The 21,327-nt window shown below is 41.0% G+C and overlaps 2 protein-coding genes across 3 annotated transcripts; one reads left to right on the forward strand and one right to left on the reverse strand.

Moving 5' to 3' along the window:
- Nucleotides 1-5,407: 5,407 nt before the first annotated feature.
- On the reverse strand, nt 5,408-6,899 carry LOC109735980 (uncharacterized). Its single transcript, XM_020295180.1, has 3 exons — nt 6,790-6,899; nt 6,676-6,687; nt 5,408-5,741 (listed from the first exon to the last, which is right to left on the reverse strand). The coding sequence occupies exons 1-3, from the start codon at nt 6,897-6,899 to the stop codon at nt 5,408-5,410; spliced, it is 456 nt and encodes a 151-aa protein (XP_020150769.1).
- On the forward strand, nt 6,594-21,231 carry LOC109735982 (phospholipid-transporting ATPase 2). 2 transcript variants are annotated; one of them, XM_020295181.3, is made up of 25 exons: nt 6,594-6,769; nt 7,371-7,567; nt 7,706-7,919; nt 8,536-8,652; nt 9,664-9,756; nt 9,840-10,014; nt 10,830-10,996; nt 12,039-12,143; nt 13,084-13,181; nt 13,268-13,410; nt 13,735-13,831; nt 13,918-14,027; nt 14,127-14,291; nt 14,479-14,633; nt 14,797-14,877; nt 14,988-15,108; nt 16,108-16,214; nt 16,665-16,796; nt 17,217-17,370; nt 19,424-19,541; nt 19,688-19,861; nt 19,997-20,048; nt 20,207-20,334; nt 20,423-20,573; nt 20,655-21,231. In XM_020295181.3, exons 2-25 carry the CDS (start codon nt 7,446-7,448, stop codon nt 20,991-20,993), a joined length of 3,318 nt encoding a protein of 1,105 aa, XP_020150770.1. In that variant the 5' UTR covers nt 6,594-6,769; nt 7,371-7,445; the 3' UTR covers nt 20,994-21,231. The 2 variants fall into 2 exon arrangements, with proteins under 2 accessions (XP_020150770.1, XP_020150771.1); XM_020295182.4 differs by having other exon boundaries at nt 7,374-7,567.
- The last annotated feature ends 96 nt before the right edge of the window (nt 21,232-21,327 follow it).

Raw genomic sequence — 21,327 nt, forward strand, 5'->3', positions numbered from 1 at the left:
GTATTGGATGGCAAGAGTGACAGAAGCTTCAACCTAGCATAGAAATTGATGCATACGGGATTGAAGGGGGACCAATATAACTTAATGCTATGGTTGGGTTTTACCTTAATGAACGTTAGTAGTTGCGGATGCTTGCTAATAGTTCCAATCATAAGAGGATAGAATTCCAAGTCAGGGATGACATGCTAGCAGTGGCCTCTCCCACATAAAACTTGCTATCGGTCTAGTAAAGTAGTCAATTGCTTAGGGACAATTTCACAACTCCTACCACCACTTTTCCACACTCACTATATTTACTTTATTGTGTCTTTATCTAAACAGCCCCTAGTTTTTATTTATGTGCTCTTTATTTTCTTGCAAGCCTATCCAAAAACACCTACAAAGTACTTCTAGTTTCATACTTGTTCTAGGTAAAGCGAACGTTAAGCGTGCGTAGAGTTGTATCGGTGGTCGATAGAACTTGAGGGAATATTTGTTCTACCTTTAGCTCCTCGTTGGGTTCGACACTTTTACTTATCCAAAGAGGCTACAATTGATCCCCTATACTTGTGGGTTATCACTCATCACTATAAGCCTTGCAAGCAATATGACTAATGAGTTAGTTGTGGGATGATGCATTACGCAACGAGTAAAGAGACTTGCCGATAACGAGACTGAACTAGGTATGATGATACCGACGATCGAATCTCGGGCAAGTAACATACGGATGACAAAGGGGACAACGTATGTTGTTATGTGGTTTGACCGAGAAAGATCTTCGTAGAATATGTAGGATCCAATATGAACATCCAGGTTCCGCTATTGGTTATTGGCCGGAGATGTGTCTCGGTCATGTCTACATAGTTCTCGAACCCGTAGGGTCCGCACGCTTAACGTTCGATGACGATTTGTATTATGAGTTATGTGATTTGATGTACCAAAGTTTGTTCGGAGTCCCGGATGAGATCACGGACATGACGAGGAGTCTCGAAATGGTCGAGACATAAAGATTCATATATTGGAAGGTTACATTCGGACACCGGAATGGTTCGGGTCGTTTCGAATGAGTTTCGGAGTACCGGGGGTTATCGGACCCCCCCGGGAAGTTATTGGGCCTCATGGGCCTAGTGGTGGAAGAGAGGAGGCAGGCCAGGGAGTGGCGCCCCCCCCTAGCCCAAACCGAATTGGACTAGGGTTGCCCCCCTTTCCTTCTCTTCTCCTCCTCCTTCCCGCCTTCTCCTTGTGGGAATAGGAAGGGGAGGGGGCGAATCCTACTTGGAGTAGGACTCCCCCCTTGGGCGCGCCACACCTTGGCCGGCCTCCTCCCCCCTCCCCCTTTATATACGTGGGAGGGGGCACCCCAAAGACACACCAAAGTTTCTCTTAGCTGTGTGAGGTGGCCCCCTCCATAGAAACACACCTCGGTCATATCATCATAGTGCTTAGGCGAAGCCCTGCGCCGGTAACTTCATCATCACCGTCACCACGCCGTCGTGCTGACGGAACTCTCCCTCGGCCTCAACTGGATCAAGAGTACGAGGGACGTTATCGAGCTGAACGTGTGCTGAACACGGACGTGCCGTACGTTCGGTGCTAAGATCGGTCGGATCGTGAAGACGTACGACTACATCAACCACGTTGATAAACGCTTCCGCTTTCGGTCTACGAGGGTACGTGGACACATTCTCCCCGCTCATTGCTATGCTTCTCCTAGTTAGATCTTGCGTGGTCGTAGGAATTTTTTTGAAATACTACGTTCCCCAACAGTTATATGACCGTTTCTGATCCGAGTCCTTTCTGTCACCGTTCCGTGTTCAAATCAGCATATCTAGTGTTTTAATCCGCATAATCTGATATTCAAATCCACTTCTAACCCGCTTTCGAATCCAAATATGCAATAGGATATGATATGAGCATTATCCGTCCGAATTTGATCCACTTTCACCCCTAGTTTAATTGAACAATTATCCCAACTGTAGTCAACGGAGGATGGGACACCGAGGTTGACGAGGAGCCAGACCTATGTCGCCTCGGGGCACAGGATGGTGAGGTGTAGAGCGCCCTCCAGGTGGTGATCACACCTCAGGCAGGAGGATTCGGGGAAGATGGTCTTACGCAGCAGGTTCACCTTGGTATTTAGCCCGTCTTGAAAAAGAAACCAGCCAAAAAATTGACCTTGGTGGGGGTCATGGAGCTCCAAATATACTCAGGGTTGACGTCAACCTCGTTGTCATGGGAGAGCAACATGTAAGCACACCTAGTGGAGAACGAAGTGATGTGGATGAGGAACATGTTGTCCAGGGCGTACTAGTGGAAATATCCCGCAACAAAGACAAAATAGCATCAAGTTTGACAGAAGCAACATGGGTTAGGCAGTCCCGTAAGGTCCTGAGTAAACCATCCTGCAAGACTTGTGAGGAGATGTGAGGGAAGGCTACAACAAGGGGTTTGGAAATCAACCAAGAGTCGAACCAGAAAGAGGTGTAGGTGCCATTGTTAAGGAGGACAATTTTTTTGTAAGGATTAAATTTGGTCATTAATAATTTTCCAGAGGGAGGAGGGCGATGATGGTTTAGCGGTGAAGTTGAGTGGGTATTGTTGTAGGAACCACTAAACTCAGAGAAGGTTTGGCTTTTGGAGAAGTCTGAAGACAAATTTCATGAACTGACAGTTATTTTATAGATGCATTTTTTTGAACTTTAGCGACTTTATTTAAATAATAACCATGTCTTTTACAATAAAGGGGATCAAGAAGTCCGGGGGTTTATCATTCCACACCCCTGTTTCTTGTCCTTCGAAACTGAAGCGAGCAAGTTCGTGAGCACACCCATTAGCTTCTCGCACACAATGACTTATAGTCGCTTTGCCGGAAAAACTCATCAACTTTCAACAATCATCAGTAATCACTGCTCCCGAAGCCCGATACTCGGACGGATTCTGGATAGCTTGTACAATCTCCAATGAATTACTCTCAATTGCAATAGATAGAATACCAAGCTCATGTGCAACTCGTAGCTCCAATAACATAGCTAACGCATCCATAGTAGGAGCATCAAGTGCATGCTGTTTAAACTCCACAGCTGCAGCAATAAAATTACCTTTCGAGTCGCATAAAATTGCTCCACATGAACCTGCACCTCTGTCCATGTGAAACGAGGCATCCACATTAATTTTAATACACCCTGATGCCGGCCTAGACCAGCAAGTGTCCCGTTGGGTAGGCTTCTTCTTATCTGCTACCCAATTTGCAACAATTCCTCTGATTTTCATAGCAGTTCGAGCTGGCGTTGCAATCTTCTCATCATGTGAGACCTGACGTCGTTCCCATCATATGTACCAGCATGCGACCATCACCAATTCCAGCGCATTTTCTCCTGAAACTTGAAAGCCACCTGGTAGCTTTGAGCATAACATCTCGTCCAAAATAAGAGAACCTGACCTATGTCGTGACGCGATAGCTGTCACGCAATCTAGTAGACCGAGTTCTTTCCATACCTCACAAGCTCTCTTGTAGATAAAAAGCATATGTCTTAGATCTTCTGGGTCAATTTTGCACACCGGGCATGTTACCGGTGTCTTTATATATTTATCCGCCAGAGTGCAATAACAAGGCACAATGCCGTGCAAAGCCCGCCAAGTAAAAATGTGCACCTTGGGTGTCTTTATATATTTATCCGCCAGAGTGCAATAACAAGGCACAATGCCGTGCAAAGCCCGCCAAGTAAAAATGTGCACCTTGGGCGGTACCTTCCTTTCCCATAGAATCTTCCAAACGGGATGTGGTTCACTTCTTCCTCCTCCTATTACACTGCCAGCTCTGGTTCGATACTCCGCTTTCCATTCTACATGATATGCTGATCTCACAATAAAACACCCAGACTTACAAAGTTGCCATGCTATGAAGTTCGGTTGATCTTGAGATGGTAGCGGAATTTGTAAAATTCTTGAAGCATCAATAGGCCAGAAATTATCATGTATAAGCTGAACATCCCACTCATCGGTAGTAGGATCAACCAGATCCTGCACCGTCTCCAGTAAACAATGCCCCCTAGGGGTCAATACCTTTTATTTTGCGGGGGCTAGGGGTCAATACCTTGCGATCATAGGCCGCAGGGATCCAAAGATCGGACCAAATTTTAATAGTCGCTCCATTGCCTAGTCTCTAAATCGCACCCCTCCTAAGGGTCTTTAATCCAAACATGATACTGCGTCAGGTAAATGAAGATCTTTTTTTAAGAATAGCATTAAATAGATCCCCGTCCGGATAATATTCAAATTTTTGATGCCAAGACCACATGTTTATCTTGATCTGCAAACGTTTTTAAGCTAATAAGACATTTAACATGAGAGCAAGTTTCCTTGGCAGACCAAAAGAATGATCTACGGATAGTGTCTTGTTTTTTAATAATTTTTTTAGGGAGGCAGAAGTAGGTGGCTAACGAGTCAGGTTAGGGCATGTACAATGGTTGATAAGATAGTCTTATCTAAGTCTTGCATGTAATTTAGAAATGTCAAAAAAATTGTCTATAATGGGTCATCTCTTAGTCTTATCTTCAATAACTAGTTATTCCTAACAATATGGTGAGACATATTGTGCTAAGAGATCATCTCTTGTCTTCTCTTAAATAAGAGAAGACAAGCCTTTTCTTATGAGTTCTCTCTCCTCCACCTCATCATTTATCCTATATGGCACTCCTAAGATAGCACCATTGTACATGCCCTTAGAGGTGAATAGACTTAGGCTTCCACCTTGGGAGAGAAGGCGAGCGACCCTACCTGTAAGGTATTCTGTGTGAAATTTTGACCATAGATTTGACTAACAAAATATAAGTTGTATGTCACAAAACTTATATTGTTGGATTCATATTCAAAAGAGGTTTTCAATAATACTCCCATGGGTCCATATTAGTTTTTGCTGAAACAGATGTATCTGGACGTATTACAGTGTTAGATACATCTGTTTGAGTGTCAAGTAATATGGATCGAAGGGAGTACTTTTTTTGTCATATATAATTTATTTTTTGGTATTTTTTTAACACAATACAGATGCAGACACTCATATATAGTCTAGGATTTGAACCCTGCTGGACTGGGGATACCACTGTCCTTCTAACCATCTAACTACAGATTAATTCACTCTTTTTTATGGTTAAATCAAAGGAAGAACTAACAAGCTAGGACAAAGATAGTACACCACGTTAGAATAACATCACATAGTACAGTTGAGAAACCGGAAACTGAGCCTGGTTACAAACGATTAAAAGCTAGTCGCAGTTTGAATTAGTTAGATCGCAAAGGGGCGAGAATGAGCTGCATTTGTCTGGCGAGAGCAGGGTGCAGGCTCCCTATATGATGTCGTAAGAGAATTTTAATTTCAGTGCTGTATAATTGTGATGCCAAACCAATCAACAATGGTAGCCTCAGTCAGTCAGTGCAGCGGCTTGAAGACCTGGGAGTAGGGCGACAGGACGGCCTCCTGCACCATCTTCCTCGGGTCGCCTGGATCAGGCCCCCACCGCCCCCACCTCATCTCAATGCTCATGTTGGGGGTCTCGACGAACGTCATGGTGAACTCACCCACCTTCTTCGTGCGTCCTCGCTTACCAGCCCGCAGGAAGAGCTTGTTGCCCCTATGGTAGGAGAAGATGCCGCTCGTGAGCCGCACGATGTCCCCGGGCTCGAAGGCATCGCACTCGGTGCCCCACAACAGGAAATGCACCGTTGCCGTCTCGTCGGCCACTAGTGACAGGCAAGTCTCCTCCCTGTCGTTAACACCCAGAGTAAGCGCACCATGAACCATAGCTAAGTTTGCATTGCAAAAATTCTGGTCTCGCTGTGTCGAATTCATGCTCAGTGTTATTGACGAAGCATCGTTCAGTCTGCACCGGGCATTTCAACGAACACGTTAGTGGCGGAGGTAGGATTGGAGTTAAACCCGGGCCAAATTCTTCATTTGAGAACATGAAAAAACTACTTTCTACAACTACCCATGTGAGAACATAGTACAAAATATGGTTCAGTTGCTCAATAATTCTATAATTTGTTTGCTACTCTTTTCTACCGTCGATACAAATATGAAATCCGTGCCTCCCAAAATACAATTATCATTGGTACAAATATGAAATCTGTGCCTCCCAAAATATAATTATCATTTGGTACAAATATGAAATCTTAGCAGCGTCTCTTCATCTTCTATTTCTAACAAACAATAAATGGTATCAAATGCAACAATTCGAGTTCGATCAATACATAAACGCAGTTCTATTTCAGTTCAGTTTGAGCTGGCTATGGTTTAGAAATACTGTAGAACTTACCCTGTCCTCTGTCCGGCTATGAGCGCTCCTCTCCTCCGAAAATTCAGAAACAGCAGCTACTGCCTGTGCGAGTCGACGAGCAACAAGCAGGCGGGGGAGCAGCCGAGCAGCGTAGGGTGGCCGGCCGGCTGGCCCGCGGCGCAGCAGAGGCGGCGGCGGCCGCCGGGGAGCACTGCCGTGCGGTGGGGGCCTGGGTGGGAGGAGCCGGGAGGGGGAGCAACGGAGCGGGGGCAGGGCGGTGGGGCGGCGCCTGGGCGTGTGCTCCGGGCTTTTGTTGGGTCGGAAGTCGGAACCCGTTTCGTCCGACCGGGCCGGGTCCGTCAGACGAACCGCGTCCCGCTTCCACGGCTCCACCCCGTCTAGCCCGAGCACGACTCCCCACCTTGCTCCACCCCTCCGCAACTCCGTCCACTATCGCCTTCGCCGCCGGCCGCCGCAGCTGCAGCCGCCCTCCGTCGGAGATCTGGGCTCACCCGGTATATATTCATCACCTCACCTCTCTCCCCTAAACCTCAGCCGATCCGAGCGATCCCGCGCTATCCTTACGCCCTCGCGCTCACGGCTAGATCCGGCGCGGGCGATCGGAAACGAAACCGACGTGGACATTGATGTTCAGAATTTCGATAGGGCAGCTCTTGCTTAGCGTTCGGTGGTGGTTGGGAAATGACCAGATGGACGGATGAGTTTTGCATAGCTGTAGATGATTTCATTCGTAACTCGCTTACTTAGCTTTGCAGATCGAATGTTAGCTCAGTTCAGTTGGATGCTGCCTGAGCAAACCACCATAGTCATAGGCACAGATCACATTGGAGCTTGAATGAACTTTTTTTTTTTGAGCAAGAGAGGGGGGGGGGGGGGGGGGGGGGCTCCGATTTCATTAACGAAACCACCACGAATTCGTTCGCTACAGCGCCACCTAATTAACTACCATCTTCCAACGATAAAGGAGCTTGAATGAACTATGCTGAATTCTGGTCATCTTCGAAAAATTCCTTTTCCCCTTGCTCGGATGTTGACTAATTCACTTGGAGCTTACATCTTGCTGTCATTCTTAAGCTCCCCTCTTTTGTTTTGTAGCAGGAGTGCTCAGCCGATTTCACGCGGATAATCAAAGTGGACAAATTACAATAGAGTGCATGGTTGTTTCTAGCAATGAAGCGCTTTGTCTACATAAATGACGAATCGTACCAGAATGACTACTGTGATAACCAGATTTCTAACACAAAGTATACCTTATGGAACTTCCTGCCCAAGAATCTATGGGAGCAATTCAGGTTCGTATTTTCTATTAGCATTCATTCTGTAATGACTTCAGAAATGTGAGTACATTTCTGCCTTTCTTGGTGTAGAAGCCCTGACTGAAGTTGTGTTGCCTGTACTTTGTAGAACTAATGCTTGATTTGGTGTTTCAGGCGTTTCATGAATCAATATTTCCTATTGATAGCATGTCTCCAACTGTGGTCACTTATTACTCCTGTAAATCCTGCAAGCACATGGGGCCCACTTATAGTAATTTTCGCCGTTTCGGCAACCAAAGAGGCCTGGGATGACTACAATAGGTACATTTCAGACAAGCAAGCGAATGAGAAGAAAGTGTGGATTGTAAAGAATGGTGCACGCAAACATGTATGTTTTTCTTGCAGACTTTTGGTTACATTGTAAGCATAAAATTATTACAAATACCACTTGGATAGCCAGGGAATGCTTCCTTAGGGGTAGAACATGAGACTAGAGCTATGGATGAACCTGTTTATTCTTAGTTTTTCTTAATGCCAAGTATTGCAGTAGGCCTTATTATAAAGATGGCTCGCCTGAAACATTTAGTAAGACTAGTCTAATAATAACTTACCTAACTAATAGATAAGATAGCAACTAAAGAGATAAGATGCTAACTAATGCAATCTCAACTTGGTTACAGAGTGGCTGCTGCCGCTGGCCCTAGCCAGTGCAGTTGTGGGTGACATATATCGTGAAGCGTTTAATTGTATTATGCAAATACTGTAGGAATGGTGTACGTGTATCCAAATTTGAAAATAATTTGTTTGAGATGTCTGATATTCTTGCAAACTCAATACTTGTTTTGGTTCACACTGTTTAACAGTATAGATGTAGATCAAGATGCATACCTATTTGTCTACACTACTGTATGTTTACTTTTTGTTGTCATTTCCAAGTGTATGGACTGGGTACTATTTTGAAACTTGCACCTGTGAATATGGTGTTCTCCAATTCTTTTATGTAGATTCAAGCACAAGATATCCGTGTTGGTAACATAGTATGGATTCGAGAGAATGAAGAAGTTCCATGTGACCTTGTTTTAACAGGAACTTCTGAACCACAAGGCATTTGTCATGTTGAGGTAAAACACGCGGTGAAGCCAACAGTGCTTAAATTCCACCTCCCACCTTTGTTTTATGATTAACCTTTAACTGCATTCAGCTTTTGGACTTGAGTAACCTAAATGCATTTTGCTTAAAAAAGGGAATTCTGTTGTGTATGCGAACTGATATGCATGCTATATGTCCAACTCGATATTCCAATGTGAAGTGCTGTCCATGTCTAACTTAGTCTGTACGAGAATAGTGGGTATTCTCTCAGCTGAGGTGAAGCACCTCAAGTTGTTCAGTGAATTTTTTTTATGTACAAATGATGACTGATGCTTGTGAATTCCACTATCATAATGTGTTTGGTAAGTTTTTGTTTTCAATTGCCCTCATGTTAAATCTGCAGACGGGAAAATTGTAGGGGAGGCCTCCGCAGTATATATTTTATTTACAATAAAGGAGCATGTTTACAAGAGTATCTACAAACAGGCAGCAAGAATAGCCAGTGCCTACAAAGAAGCAGTGCAAAAGATATACAATAGATTTGCTCTAGAGAGTATCTAGAAAAAGGAAAGGAGTCCTAGACTCCTAAATCATAGAACTGGATGTTTGCATAGCTTTTATTTCTGTTTCGTGAAATAGTCTTCATGTAACTCGAGATAATAGTTCAATTCAAATTTTACAGTGTATTGGTAGAACACACTCTGTTCATGTTCAGCCTATACATTGTTAGAATAATCCTGCAGTGTTGCTTTCTGTTTGAGTTTAAATGGTAGCTTGGATTTTGCTTTCTATGATGTGCAATCTGACTGACCCAACGTTATTCTCGATATAACCGAGGTTAATTTGATGAACAATGTTAGCCCTTCCTGTATATTTTGTGGTAGCCACATTTTAAACTTCATTTGTGATATCCTGAATTCCTGATGATTTTATTCCTTGTCTAGTACCTAGCTATATTTCAAATCTTGTTGTGTACAAAATAAAACACAGCAGATGAATGTCTATTGTAAACCTAACACTCTTGAGTTTTGTTTATTTTGTAGACAGCCGCCCTTGACGGGGAAATTGACTTGAAAACAAGAGTAATCCCAACAACATGTATAGGACTGGACTCTGAACAATTGCACAAAATAAAGGTTCTGGCATTTTTGTTTCTGCATGCCTATGATTCTGCTTTTTTTATTATTCCTCACTACCTGCATGCATTAATTGAACACAGGGTGTCATTGAGTGCCCAATCCCAGACAAAGACATAAGAAGATTTGATGCAAACATCAGGCTGTTTCCTCCATTTATTGATAACGATATTTGTCCATTGACTATTAATAACACATTACTACAATCGTGCTACTTGAGAAATACAGAATGGGCTTGTGGAGTGGCAGTTTATACAGGTGAGTTTTGAATTAATTTTGTCATGACCTTGTCTACCACTACACCAAACCAGATTGTAGTTCAAACATGTAGTATGTTTTTCTTACACTTTTGCGTCAGTGTTAGTATCGGTTCACTTCATAGTTCATACTCAATTCTCTCTGGAGGGCAAACATGTTGACAATGTATGTTTGAAGGAAAGACTGTGTCTACTAGATAACACCCTGTGTGTTGCTGTGGAAATTTATAGCAATGAAATTATCAAAATAATAATAATTAGAATACATGAAAATAATACCGCACCATGTTCTCACCATATGAGCGGTAACAAACCTAGAGGTAAATAGATTGTGGATGCATGTTATATTGCCTTGTGACATTCAAGTTCAGTTATTTGTTACTGAAAAAATAAAAAATGATGATGTGGAGGGCTTGCATGTGCTTGATGATGTAGAGGGCTTGCATATGATGGAAAGTGGAAATTGAACAGTGAAAGGGTTGCATGTGTTTGATGATGCGGATGGCTTGCAAGTGGTGGGAAGTGAAAAGTGAAAAGTGGAAGGGTTGCATGCTCTTGATGATGTGGATGGCTTGCATGTGCATTTAAATGGGATCATTTACTTAGATATATAGGAATCGTTTACTTAGATATATAGGATTAGTAAGATAGAGTTTAACACTAATTACATAGGTATGAATGTGGAACCAGGTGGACAGTTTTCTATTCTAATACTGACTGATCCATATGACAATATTTGAGAAAGTTTATCTTAGCTTGATATTTTATTTCTCTTGAGATTATAAGCCCGACCGTTTATTTATCTCAACTTTGCAGGCAATGAGACTAAGTTGGGGATGAGTAGGGGAGTCCCAGAGCCCAAGCTTACTGCCATGGATGCAATGATTGATAAGCTTACTGGTGCGATATTCTTATTTCAACTTGCAGTTGTTGTCGTTCTTGGATCTGCAGGCAATGTTTGGAAGGACACTGAAGCTCGGAAGGTAAATTTGCTGTCAATCTCAGCTTCCATATTTCTACTGTTAATATATATATTACTATTTCCTAGGAACCTATGATGAGTTATCTTGTATAATGCAAGTATCTTCTCACAAACATGTAGCAAAAGTCATGTCTGTGTGCAAGCCTAAGAAACACCTCTTTCCACATGCTCTACGTTTTAGGACCTGAAGATTATAAGCAACTTTTCAGATTTTCTTTTGTAACTATTTAAGAACATGCACATTCCATATTCCTTAACTGGGGCTATTTCTACGTTTTAGTGCACTTTCACGGGGGACGCCAACCTGAGTACACTTTTCTCTGCATGGTTCATAACCAACCAAAACATTCCAGGCTGTATCATAGAAAAGAAAAGATTTTTAGATTGGCCTTGACATGTATCTGCATTCTAGTTCTGTAAGCCTGGCACTATGGTTATTTTTGAAGCAATTGGGCTTTCTATTTTCGTGGGTTTCTGTAATGGTTTATATGCTTTTAATCATTGAGTTAATGCTTTGTGTTCTGGATTGGACTGATTCCTAATCACCATTGCCCTTAGCCAAACGATCATTTTCATTAGTATTCCTCTTCTTCTTTTGTCCTTTCTAGAAATTAGCATAACAACAGTCTTGATCTTAAGCAGCACTAGCACACTAGTCAGTAACTAGCAATAGAATCTGCACATTCAAGACAATTTTTTTTTGTTCCTGAAAACCTTTAGCTCAACCGTTATAGTGCATCAATGCAGATCTAAGAAATGATCACTAACCCAGTTCTGTACATATCCTCCCCCATCACCACCTTCCAGATTAGAGCTAAAACCCGCATGAAGAATCTCTAACCCAAACCTCCTAGCGGGAATCAAACACATGGCTTCATTTATTATTTTGTAAGCTCCATATATCTTCATGAATAATATGAGCCTTCTGTTTTCCTTTTCTGCTCCTCTGCACCTATTACCCTGTCCTTTTGGCGATCATGTGCCAGTTACAGTTATGCACTTTTTTATATAATCATCTGACAATGCTTCGCATCATTTCTTAGCAATGGTATGTCAAGTATGATGATGATGAACCATGGTATCAGATTTTGGTTATCCCTTTGCGGTTTGAGCTATTGTGTTCAATTATGATTCCCATTTCAATAAAGGTATTACTCTGCCAGTCCATCTAATTCTGATATAATTCCTTCTCTTCTGTTATGTGATTATGCAACTATTTTCTCTCTCATGTTAATAATTTCGTGGTTTAATATTTGCACCATCAAGTTAGTCAAATAAACAAGTCCACCTTTGAAACACAGCTGAGTGCATGGGGTAAACCATAATTTAAATTTGAATCAAGCAATGGAATAGCCGGAAGACAAACTAAATCCCCATAGCCTCTTAACCATGGAGTCATAGATAAGGGCAAGTTCCCTATCTTTGGACCCTTACCAACGGCAGCACATGAAATTTTTGTTTTAGTAGAGTAAAACGGACCTCCACCGAGGTTGATGTCTCCCCCTGTTGAATCAAAAGCACTGATACCGAACTTTGTTAGAGTATGCTATATACTCCCTCCGTCCTGAATTACTTGTCTTGGATTTGTCTAGATAAATGTATCTAGACATGTTTTAGTGTTAGATACATCTGTATCTAGAAAAATCTAAGACAAAGTAATTTGGGACGGAGGTAATAGTATATTGCACTGGGTACTAGCAAAGAAGCAAGCATATGAAGATAACAGGACCCTATCCGTTTTTTTTGCTAGTTGTACTAGTGTTTGAAATCCCATGGTGCTAATGAGTCATGAATTCCCAACCCAGATTAGGATCTCAAAGCAAGTTTATTCAGTGAAAAATAGAAGAAATTTGAACTGAAATACATATATTTGGGGTTCTGCTAGGGACTTTTTCTTGAGTCAAATTTGAGTTTAGTTTAGAAACCAATGAAGTCCTTGTTTGTTTTAGCATAAGCTGGGGGCTACTTAATTTCTGCTAAATGCTTCCTCAAAGTAGTAATACATAGTTGTAAATGCTAATATTTCTTTTAAGTTTTTAAAGGAAGTTTTGAGCAAGTTTTTAAAGGAACTTTCTATGTGTCATGTAGGTTTCACTGGACTTCGTTAAGAGTATGTATGCAAAGTTCATAGATTGGGACGAGGAGATTTACGACCAGGAAACAGATACACCTGCTCACGCAGCAAAGTAAGTGAACATCTGCATTTTTTGGAAAGTAAAATGTTTTCCCTTTTTTTGTTTTCTAAATCTAATCATCTCACATTAACTTTCAGCACAGCAATTAGTGAAGACTTGGGACAAGTTGAGTATATTTTGACAGATAAAACTGGGACTCTGACTGAGAACAAAATGATCTTCAGGAGGTGCTGTATTGCGGGCACCTTGTATGGGAATGAAAGTGGAGACGCGCTTAAAGGTCATATTTAATCTCTTATAAAGATTTTCTTCTTGATTCTGCCAGTAAAAATCTCATAAAACTAGGGCCCTGATCATGTTTATTAAAATGATTGTCTTTTGAAGTATGATTTCATTAGTGAGCTTAGCATTGAATTCAAGGGGTTGTGAATAGTAGGGTGTGTTTATTCTGATCACTAAGTCTCTAAAGGTCTTGTTATTAACTAGTAAATCGCTAACCATGTCTTATAAATTACTTTTCTGCTGAATTTGGTTAATTGCATCCATCCTCTTAAAAGCAGTATTGATGTAACCACTGTGTACTGATGTCATTTTCTCTCTGTAGATATTGAACTGCTGAATGCTGTTGCCGATAATTCGCCCCATGTCATTAAATTCTTGACAGTCATGGCACTTTGCAATACAGTTATTCCTATAAAAAGGTTATATCTTTGCCTGTGCGATAGTGACACTCCACAATCCATCTTCCTTCCGTTTACCTTACCTTTACCTGTTTTTTGCACTTCAGTCCTAGCGGAACAATATCATATAAAGCTCAGTCCCAGGATGAGGATGCTCTTGTTAATGCAGCATCTAATTTGCATGTGGTGCTTGTCAGCAAAAATGGAAATAATGCTGGTAATTTTTGTACATTTCACCATGATCTCCTGACTTATACTTGTTTGTTTCTTGTCCTTGTGGTTGTTATGGATAAATAATAAGGAATGCTTTAAGCAGAAATTCACTTCAACAGACGGGTGATTCAATATGAGATACTTGACATTCTAGAATTCACCTCTGATCGGAAAAGAATGTCTATTGTAATATCGGATAGTCAAAGTGGCAAGATTTTCCTCTTGTCCAAAGGCGCAGATGAGGCTATTCTTCCTTTGGCTTATTGTGGTAATCACCCTTTTTTGTTCTTTATTCCTTGACTTGGTTTCTTACTCTGCATATGGATGCTAATCCATTATGTCTTGTCTCTTTGCCTCTGTAGAAGCATATAACATAGAAAACTACATAGCTTTGTCAGCAACTCAATCATTTCCACATGCATTGACCATTAGATTTAATGATCTTAATTTTTCAGGACAGCAAATAAAGACATTTGTTGACGCGGTTGACAAATATGCTCAGCTGGGATTACGCACACTCTGCTTGGGATGGCGTGAACTAAGTTTGGAGGAGTACCTAGAATGGTCTCGGTTATTTAAGGAGGCCAACAGCGCGTTAGTTGACCGGGAGGTAATTATCATACTCCCTCCGATCCATATTAATTGTCGCTGGTTTAGTACAACCTTAGTTCAAAGCTGAGACACTTTTCTCCGCTCGGAGGGAGTAGTAGTTATTTTCTTTATTTACATACGTTTATACTGAAACTAAAAACAGTAGTGCTTCTTTTTCGCAGTGGAAAGTTGCTGAGGTTTGCCAGAAATTAGAGCACACCCTGGATATACTTGGTATCAGTGCGATAGAGGATCGGCTCCAGGTGTTACCTTTGCTTTGATTTCCTCTCTTGTGAAGTACGCTAATATCGTTCATTTGTTTTTGGCATTTTCTTACCCTGTGTCCCTGTCTTCTGGCTTGTTCTGACTATAGGATGGTGTGCCAGAAACTATTGAAATACTGAGACAGTCAGGAATCAATTTTTGGATGTTAACTGGAGATAAACAAAGCACTGCTATTCAAATAGCTCTTTTGTGCAATTTAATTTCTTCAGGTAGCTGTCCTTTACTGAATAGTTTCACTACCTAGAAGGTTCTTTGGGCTCATCACTTAATAGTTTACTGTTTATTTGGGTGTTGCACTGGTGGTATTAGGTGGAACTTGCCAACCCACTGCACAACTATGAACTATCTCTGCCTATTGGTTTGAAATTTTGTGTGATGAAGCCTCTCTATTACTTGACATGTGACATTCTAATCTTCTATGTGACTAAGCCCATATATTAGATCAAGAAGTAAAACATGACACTAATAAGATTCAAATCATATAAAATGTCTGATGGCACAAATTTCAGGTAGATTATTGATTCCACGAAATTGCTCTGTGTGGGTGGGTGTGTGTGTGGGCGAAGGTGTGTGTGCATGCGTGGGTGGGTAAAGCAGCACAAGGTTGTGGAGGAGCAATTCCACCTTGCTGCTACGAAGTGTACAGCACAATTGGTGAAGGAACTACTTCAGCGTGCTGCGCTAGATATCGCTCGAGGCAAATATAGGCCGATATGGCAGCAGGAGTTCACAATCCAGAACTCCTAGTGCACAAGATCTAGTCCAAGATCCTTAGATAAGAACACCAAGTTCTATTATAGGTAGTGGGGTACATAGTCTGGTTACAAACTAGCGGTGAGGACCTCTATTTATAGGCTTTGGGAAGCCTTCACATCTCAACTTCTACTTATAGCTAGAACACTCTAGAAAACATTACTTAAGATACAATATTCCACCCATAGCTAGAAGACTCTAGAGAACAGTAGCTAAAGCTAAGAAAACAAGCAAGTACTAGATTGGAGTAGAAGTATCTAGAGGTAGTCAAATGGATTTCACTTCTGATTTTATTTTTATTTTCCTTCTCTATTGTTCCTCATCAGTGGGGCGATTGCACTAGTTTAGGTGCAATAACTCAGTTTGAACGAGGGTCCTTAAATCCAAAAAAAAAATCATGTCGAAGGGAACTAATAAGACGAAACTGTTGCGTGACTTTTGTTCCATTGTCTTAGAGCCCAAGGGTCAACTCTTGTATATCAATGGGAAAACCGAAGATGAAGTTGCCAGGAGCTTGGAAAGAGTTCTACTCACTATGCGGATAACTTCTTCTGAACCTAAGGTTAGTTAACTTGTTGTAGGTAAAAATAATTAGTACCCTGAATGCCTTTCGGTGAAATATCACCCTGAAGAAATTTATTATATTCCCTTCATGTCAAAATTCATGTCGTTTTGGACGTTGGCAGGGTCTCCAAGGCTACACTTTGCCCATCGGTTTCTGTTAAATGTGTTTCTTCAAATAAAATTATTTTTACAGTATGAAAGTATATTTTATGGTGGTTCTAGTCTTATCAATTTGGTATTGGAGATGTTGGCAAAACTTTCTATTTGATGGTCAAACACTCAATATGTTTAACTAATGACATGTATGTGACACGGAGGGGGTATTCATCTTGTGTTTAATTTGTTGATAAACACTCGATATGTTTAACTAATGACATGTATGTGACACGGAGGGGGTATTCATCTTTTGTTTAATTTGTTGGTTGATGTAGTTTTTTGCTTGGAGCAGGAGTTAGCGTTTGTTGTGGATGGATGGGCTCTTGAAATTATTCTAACACGCTACAAGGAAGCTTTTACGGAACTAGCAGTTCTTTCAAAGACAGCAATATGCTGTCGTGTTACACCTTCACAGAAAGCACAGGTAATTTTTTGCTGCTGGAATTTTCATGTTTACCTGAGCCAAGTATATAATCACTATTGGCTATTTGACTAATAGACCTAATAAGTAAAAAAAATGCAATACATCAATTGTGTCATGTCCTTTCTAAATGAAAAATGGAAAAGAAGAGAGAGAAAATCAACTGGTGGGTCTCCATGTCTTTGTTTTGAGGAGGAGGCTACGCAATTACCTCCTTATTGTCTAGCACTGAGCAATTATTTCATGTGTTCTAGTATATCACCCACAGCCAGTAATTTGTTCTGTAAGAAGCAGATCAATGTGCACGATCACTCATAATATATCCATCTGTAATCTACCTGGGCCCTATTTTTCCTATTCAATATTCTGCATATTCGCCCGGATTTTTTCTCCATGTGTTGATCATCTTTCATTTCTGGGTAGCTTGTCAAGCTTCTAAAGTCATGTGACTATCGAACTTTGGCAATTGGCGATGGTGGGAATGATGTCAGGATGATACAGCAGGCTCACATTGGTGTAGGGATTAGTGGTAGAGAAGGTCTTCAAGCAGCAAGGGCTGCTGACTATAGCATCGGCAGTAAGTCGTCTTCATATTTGACCTTCATGTTCTCACTATTTTTACATTGATTACATTATTGCTTTGTAGAATTTTCACCTCATCTCGTTTCTATACAAAAAACAATCTACCACGTGTTGTCATTTTTTCTTCATTCTTCTGGATAATAAATTGATTTCAACAAATGCACTAACCAAATGCCATTGGACCTTGGTGTTGTGATTGTGCCCATTATGTCCTACATGCAAATTAATAATGAAATGAGCCCCCCCCCCCCCCCCCCCCCCCCTCTCTCTCTTCCATTCCTTCTCTCCCGTGATACCTACTCCCGTTCTTCCTTGCCGGTGTCTCTCCCTTGACCGCTGGATGTTTGGTTGCGGAAGTGGGACATGGGAACATTTGCTTCTGTGGTGGAGCTTCAAATCGATGGGTGTTAACCAGTTGGTAGTACTGACTATTGTGATGCGAGCAATTTGTGTAGAAGTTGGCTGGAGTGGCTTCACAGTGGAGGGGGTGCATGATCGTCTTTGTACTCAGCGGCGACGAAAACATGAGCGAGAATGGGGTCGGAAGAAGAGCTGTAGCATCAGCGAGATGAGGAAAGGCTGTTGTTATTGGCTAAAACGTACTCCCTCCGTTCCAAAATAATAGAAGTTCTAGGATTATCCTAACTCAAGCTTTTAGAAATTTGATCAAGTCTATAAACAATCTACAAAGATCTACAATATCAAATATATATATATATATATATATATATATATATATAATTTTAAAATATATTTCGTAATAGATCTAATGAAGCAAATTTGGTGTTGTAGATGTTGATATATTTTTATATAGACTTGGTTAAAATACTGAAGTTTGAGTTAGGTCAAATTACAGCGGAAGCCGCCCTCTGGGCTGGGGCTGGGGCCTCAGGCCTTCGGCTGGTACTCCCAGCCACCTGGGACGTCCATTAAAACCTTTGTAATGCTCTCTGTAAACCGTCTCCTAGGAGGCATGTTACTTTTTCCCTACCTTTTCAAGAAACACAAAGTCTTTGCGTTTTCTTGAAAAAAGAACTTCAATTATTTTGGAACGGAGAGAGTAGCAGTTTGATGGCCTCGCACCATGCGATCTAGTCATGGACGTCTGCGGCAAATCTTAGAGGTGCATTTGACTGGTAGATTAAGCACAGCCGGAGGAAGAGGAAGGCTATTCGGTGGCAGATGGGACCTATTGTTTTTGTAGCGAGAGCAGGGGTATTTGCCTGCTCCCAAGTGTACATGGCAAGTTTGTACTGGACAGTCCTGGGTTAAATGTCCTTACAAACCACCTAAGGGGGGTCAAGTGGACAAAAATCAATACTTCAGGAGGGATAATAGATGGTTTCATTCCTGGGAGTTGTGTATGCTCTCTCCTTAAATTATCACTGGGCCATGTTTTAGTTTCTTGAGATGTTTCACATGTAAACGGAGCTAACAGAAGATTTAGCAAAGCCAAAATTATATCCTAAGCTGTGTTGAACGTCTGAGCTGTCACAAAAAAACAGGTATGAATAGGTACTTTGATACGGAGCAAATAGCAAAAGCAATCTCTGCTGCCCGGTGTATCCTAAGGAAAAGGTTGCATCGATGAAACTCTCAAGTATACTTATGAGGGTATGTAGGCAATACCTTTCTAAAGGCAAGAAATTACAAGCAACCCTACTACTCCCTCCGTCCCATAATATAAGAGCGTTTTGTGTTAAAAACGCTCTTATATTATGGGATGGAGGGAGTACTAAATAAAGATAACATGCTATGAGGTATGTATATGAACCCTGTATCTAAAGAATACGTCTGAAGGGTTTAAAAGAATAATCAGAAACTATTGGACACTTACTAACACGATGATGTGCATAACAATGAGAGCTTCCCCTGAAATTTTCAAAATACAATCGAAGTTGTGGGCAAGAGTTTGATAATATGGTGTCCCTAGATAATTTTCGTGTTTTATGAAATTTCTCGACTGATGGTCTCATAATTTGACTACATAATGGTTGTTACAGTGAAATTTCTGATGGCTTTCTACTTCTGCTTTTCCTTCTTGGCAGAGTTCAGGTTCTTGAAAAGGCTCATTCTTGTCCATGGACGATACTCATACAACCGTACTGCCTTTCTTTCGCAGTATTCGTTCTACAAGTCATTGTTAATTTGCTTTATTCAGATACTGTAAGTCACGACGAAACATCATTTTGGTCGCCTTCTTATTTTACCTTGAGCTCTTATATGTAATATCTTTCTCATATTCCATTTCTCGTTAAAAGCATATTGATAATAGTTGCTCTTGTCAGCATTCTCATATTATATGCGTGCAGTTTTTCTTTTGTTTCAGGTATTGCCGGAACAAGTTTATTCAATTCAGTTAGTTTAATGGCCTATAATGTCTTCTACACAAGCATTCCTGTTTTAACTACTGTTCTGGACAAGGATTTATCTGAAAAGACAGTGACACAAAACCCAGAAATTTTACTATACTGCCAGGCTGGAAGGTAAATTTATACCTCCTTTCATTTGTTGTTGACGGCTTCCACAAGTTCTATATGTCCTCTTAGTATATGCAATAAATTATCTGTAATTTTTTAGAATCAAGTTTGTGTTGCTTCACTAATATGTACATTTTTTAGGCTTTTGAATCCAAGTACTTTTGCTGGTTGGTTTGGTCGATCGTTATATCATGTGAGTACATCTTTGTCCCCCCATGCTATGCTTCTAGTCTGCAAATGCCAGTTGCAAAAAACATGAAAATAAATTTCATGCATTTCACTAGAATTTGTAATGCCCATGCACAGGTGTTGACGTGCCTGATGAGAGCTTCTTTTCTTGGTTGATTTCAGGCAATTGTTGTTTTCTTAATCACCATTCATGCTTATGCCAATGAAAAAAGTGAGATGGAGGAGTTGTCAATGGTTGCTCTCTCAGGAAGTATTTGGTTGCAGGCTTTTGTCGTGACACTGGAGATGAGGTGAGAAATCAAAACTTGAATCATAATGCTTATAACAACGTCTACATTGTACACTGTACTTGTTCTGACCTGTCTTTCCATTTTTCAGTTCTTTCACTTTTCTGCAGTTTCTGGCAATATGGGGAAACTTCGCTGCTTTCTACGTCATAAATCTCTGTATCAGCACTATACCAACTGCTGGGATGTACACCATCATGTTCCGCCTTTGTAGACAGCCGTCATACTGGATAACAATGCTGGTAAGCATTACTATAATGTTCTTTTGATTGGTTTATTATTGCACACACGATCCTCACGACGATGTGATATCAATGTTTCAGCTAATCAGTGGAGTTGGCATGGGTCCTGTATTAGCTCTGAAATATTTCAGATACACGTACAGTCCGAGTGCGATTAACATTCTTCAGAAGGCCGAGCGATCTCGTGGGCCAATGTACACCCTGGTAAATCTGGAATCTCAACTCAGATCAGAGCAAGGCAATTCGACCAACTCCATTTTGACGGCGCCAGTCAAGAATAAGAACTCAGTTTACGAGCCCCTACTGTCTGATTCTCCTATGGCATCCAGGAGATCACTAGCATCGTCATCATTTGACATCTTTCAGCCAGCTCAATCAAGGGTTCCTGCTGCTTATCCCAGAAATATTAAAACCAGTTAACCTTTGGTTGTCATTGTAGCACAGGTTACATAAACCCTCGACAAAGAAAAATGGAATGACAAATAATAGAGGTCAGTTGAATTAGATGTGTGGTATAGCCAGTAGGAAAAAAAAGGTTGTGTTGCATACTTGTATAGCGCCGTTAAGGACTTGCTATATATTGCCCAGAATATAAATGTGAAACTGATTATATCTACCTGCATTTTACTCAAAATGATAAAAAAAGATTTATTGCAAAGATGAGGCTAATGGTACTAATATGGCTTTATATATAATAACTAATTTTCCCCTCGATAAACTTGGTTAAAGATTCAGAAGTTTGACTTTCCAAAAA

Source organism: Aegilops tauschii, chromosome 2 (genome assembly GCF_002575655.3).
Source record: "Aegilops tauschii subsp. strangulata cultivar AL8/78 chromosome 2, Aet v6.0, whole genome shotgun sequence".
In the NCBI taxonomy this organism is placed as follows: Eukaryota; Viridiplantae; Streptophyta; class Magnoliopsida; order Poales; family Poaceae; genus Aegilops; species Aegilops tauschii.

Excerpts from the sequence above, each read along its gene's own strand:
- LOC109735980 (XM_020295180.1), bottom strand. The coding sequence starts at position 6,899 with ATGTCCACGTCGGTTTCGTTTCCGATCGCCCGCGCCGGATCTAGCCGT.
- LOC109735982 (XM_020295181.3), top strand. The coding sequence starts at position 7,446 with ATGAAGCGCTTTGTCTACATAAATGACGAATCGTACCAGAATGACTAC. Across the intron at positions 13,411-13,734 it reads AAGTGGAGACGCGCTTAAAG|ATATTGAACTGCTGAATGCT; the intron begins GTCATATTTAAT and ends TTCTCTCTGTAG. Across the intron at positions 15,109-16,107 it reads GTGCAATTTAATTTCTTCAG|AGCCCAAGGGTCAACTCTTG; the intron begins GTAGCTGTCCTT and ends CCATTGTCTTAG.